Source organism: Penaeus vannamei, chromosome 14 (genome assembly GCF_042767895.1).
Source record: "Penaeus vannamei isolate JL-2024 chromosome 14, ASM4276789v1, whole genome shotgun sequence".
In the NCBI taxonomy this organism is placed as follows: Eukaryota; Metazoa; Arthropoda; class Malacostraca; order Decapoda; family Penaeidae; genus Penaeus; species Penaeus vannamei.
The window spans coordinates 28,520,134-28,522,633 of record NC_091562.1 but is presented as its reverse complement, the minus strand read 5'-3'; the positions used below and the strand labels follow the sequence as shown (position 1 = coordinate 28,522,633).

At 38.2% G+C, this 2,500-nt stretch overlaps 1 protein-coding gene across 1 annotated transcript in view; it reads left to right on the top strand.

Annotated features, from left to right (window-relative positions):
- Positions 1 to 2,500, top strand: part of Fur2 (furin-like protease 2) — a 335,631-nt gene that overhangs the window by 82,024 nt on the left and 251,107 nt on the right. The window contains exon 2 of the mRNA XM_070129838.1: positions 1,036 to 1,140. Coding sequence (XP_069985939.1) covers positions 1,036 to 1,140 — 105 coding nt within the window. The remainder of the gene's footprint in view (positions 1 to 1,035; positions 1,141 to 2,500) is intronic.

Here is a 2,500-nt window from a genome sequence, read left to right as displayed (position 1 = left end):
TCCTTCCATTTTTACATTAACTATTTCCTTCATTTTGCTGTTATAGTCAACCACCATTCTCCTTCCATTTTGCTATTTTAACTAATTGTCTTCCTTCCATTTTTTACATTAACCACCTCCGTCTTCCTTCCATTTTTACATTAACCACCTCTGTTTCCTCCTTCCATTTTTACATTTAACTATCTTGTCTCCTTCCATTTTTATACAACCTAATCTATTCTCCTTCCTTCCATTTTTACATTAACCACTCATTCTCCATTTTTACATTAAATCCACCTATTCTCCTTCCATTTTTACATTAACCACCTATTCTCCTTTTATTTTTACATTAACCACCTATTCTCCTTCCATTTTTACATTAACCACCTATTCTCCTTCCATTTTTACATTAACCACCTATTCTCCTTCCATTTTTACATTAACCACCTATTCTCCTTCCATTTTTACATTAACCACCTATTCTCCTTCCATTTTTACATTAACCACCTATTCTTCTTTCATTTATACATTAACCACCTATTCCTTCCATTTTCATATTTCATCCACCTATTCTCCTTCCATTTTTATGACAACCACCTGTCTTCTCCATTTACATAATTCAATCATTCCTTCCATTTCTTTACTAACCACTTATTCTTCATTTTTACATTAAATCCACTCATTCTCCTTCCATTTACATTAACCACCTATTCTCCTTCCATTTTTATATTAACCATCATTCTCCTTCCATTTTTGTTACTAACCATCTATTCTCCTTTATTTTTACATTAACCACCTATTCTCCTTCCATTTTTACATTAACCACCTATTCTCCTTCCATTTTTACATTAACCACCTATTCTTCCATTTTTACATTAATCACCATTCTCCTTCCATTTTTGCATTAACCACCTATTCCTCTCCATTTTTATTAACCACCATCTTCCTTCCATTTTTATGACAACGCCACTCATTCTCCTTCCATTTTTACATTAACCACCTATTCTTCTTTCATTTATTTTTTCGGGGTAATAATCATTTCGTGTCGCGTTTCAGATCGGGGCCCTGGAGAATTACTTCCTGTTCGAGCACCCGCATGTCCACAAGAGATCGGCAGACCCCGCACACGCGCACCACGGGAACCTCCATGCAGACCCTAAGGTAAGGTGTGTGGGTGGGGGTGGGTGGGGGGTAGGGTGTGGGTGTGGGGGGGATGGGGATGTGTGTGGGTGTGGGAGAGGGAGAAGGAAGGAAAGGAATAAAGATGATGAATGATGAAAATAGATGATAAGAGAAGATGGAAAGAGAAGAAAGAGGGAGGAAAGCAAGGCGACGAGAGTTTATGCTCATGTGAATCTACAGAAAGATAGATAGAGTGAAAAACTAGACATATGCATACGTCAATATATAAACAGAAGGATAGAAAGAGAAAAAATAGACATGCATATGTGAATCTATAGACAGACAGATAGATAGAGAAAATAGACATGCATCTATAAATCCAAAGAACGATAGACTGATAGACAGATAGAGAAAGATAGAGGAAGAAGGAAAAAAATAGACACATGCCTCCGTGAATCTACAGAACAATAGATGGATAGAGAGAGAAAGAAAATTGACACCGTGCAAATAGATAGATAGAGAAAATAGACATGTATTTGCGAATTTAAAGAACGAAAGACAAATAGACAGATAGAGAAAAGAGAAAAAATAGACACATGCCTCCGTGAATCTACAGAACAATAGATGGATAGAGAGAGAGAAAGAAAATTGACACCGTGCAAATAGATAGATAGAGAAAATAGACAATGAACTTTACAAATCCAAATAACAATAAACAGATAGAAGTAGGAGAAAATGAACACATGCCTCCGTGAATCTACAGAACAATAGATGGATAGAGAGAGAGAAAGAAAATTGACACCGTGCAAATAGATAGATAGAGAAAATAGACAAATAGACTTTGCAAATCCAAATAACAATAAACAGATAGAGTAGGAGCGAGGAAGAAGGAAAAAGAATAGACATTTGCCTCCGCGAATCTACAGAACGATAGACGGATAGAGAGAGAGAAAGAAAATTGACACCGTGCAAAATCCTGCAAATGAAGAGAAAAGACAAAAATCCCCCTCCGACGCCCTCCTCTCCGTCTCCGAAACGTCTCCAATAACGAGAGAAGAGAAACAGATCAAAGAACACGCGACGGAGGGAGATAAGACAAGCGGAAGGAATGAACAGGGGGAATAGAGATAAAAGAAGAGAAGAGGTGATTGGATAGACACGGTGGAAGAACCCGTAATGAGGAGAGGAGTGAGTGATGAAAGAGATAGGGGAGAAGGGGAGAAAGAGGGAGAAGGAGAGAAAGGAAGGGAGGGAGAGAGAGAGATGGAGGAAGAAGGAATGGAAGAGGGACGCGAGAGGGGATTATTGAATTGTGAATTATTAATTGAAAAGGTGTAATCGGACGTGGTAAGGAATGGGGTGGCGCGTAAGGTGCCTATTAATGCCCCTCTTCCTTCTC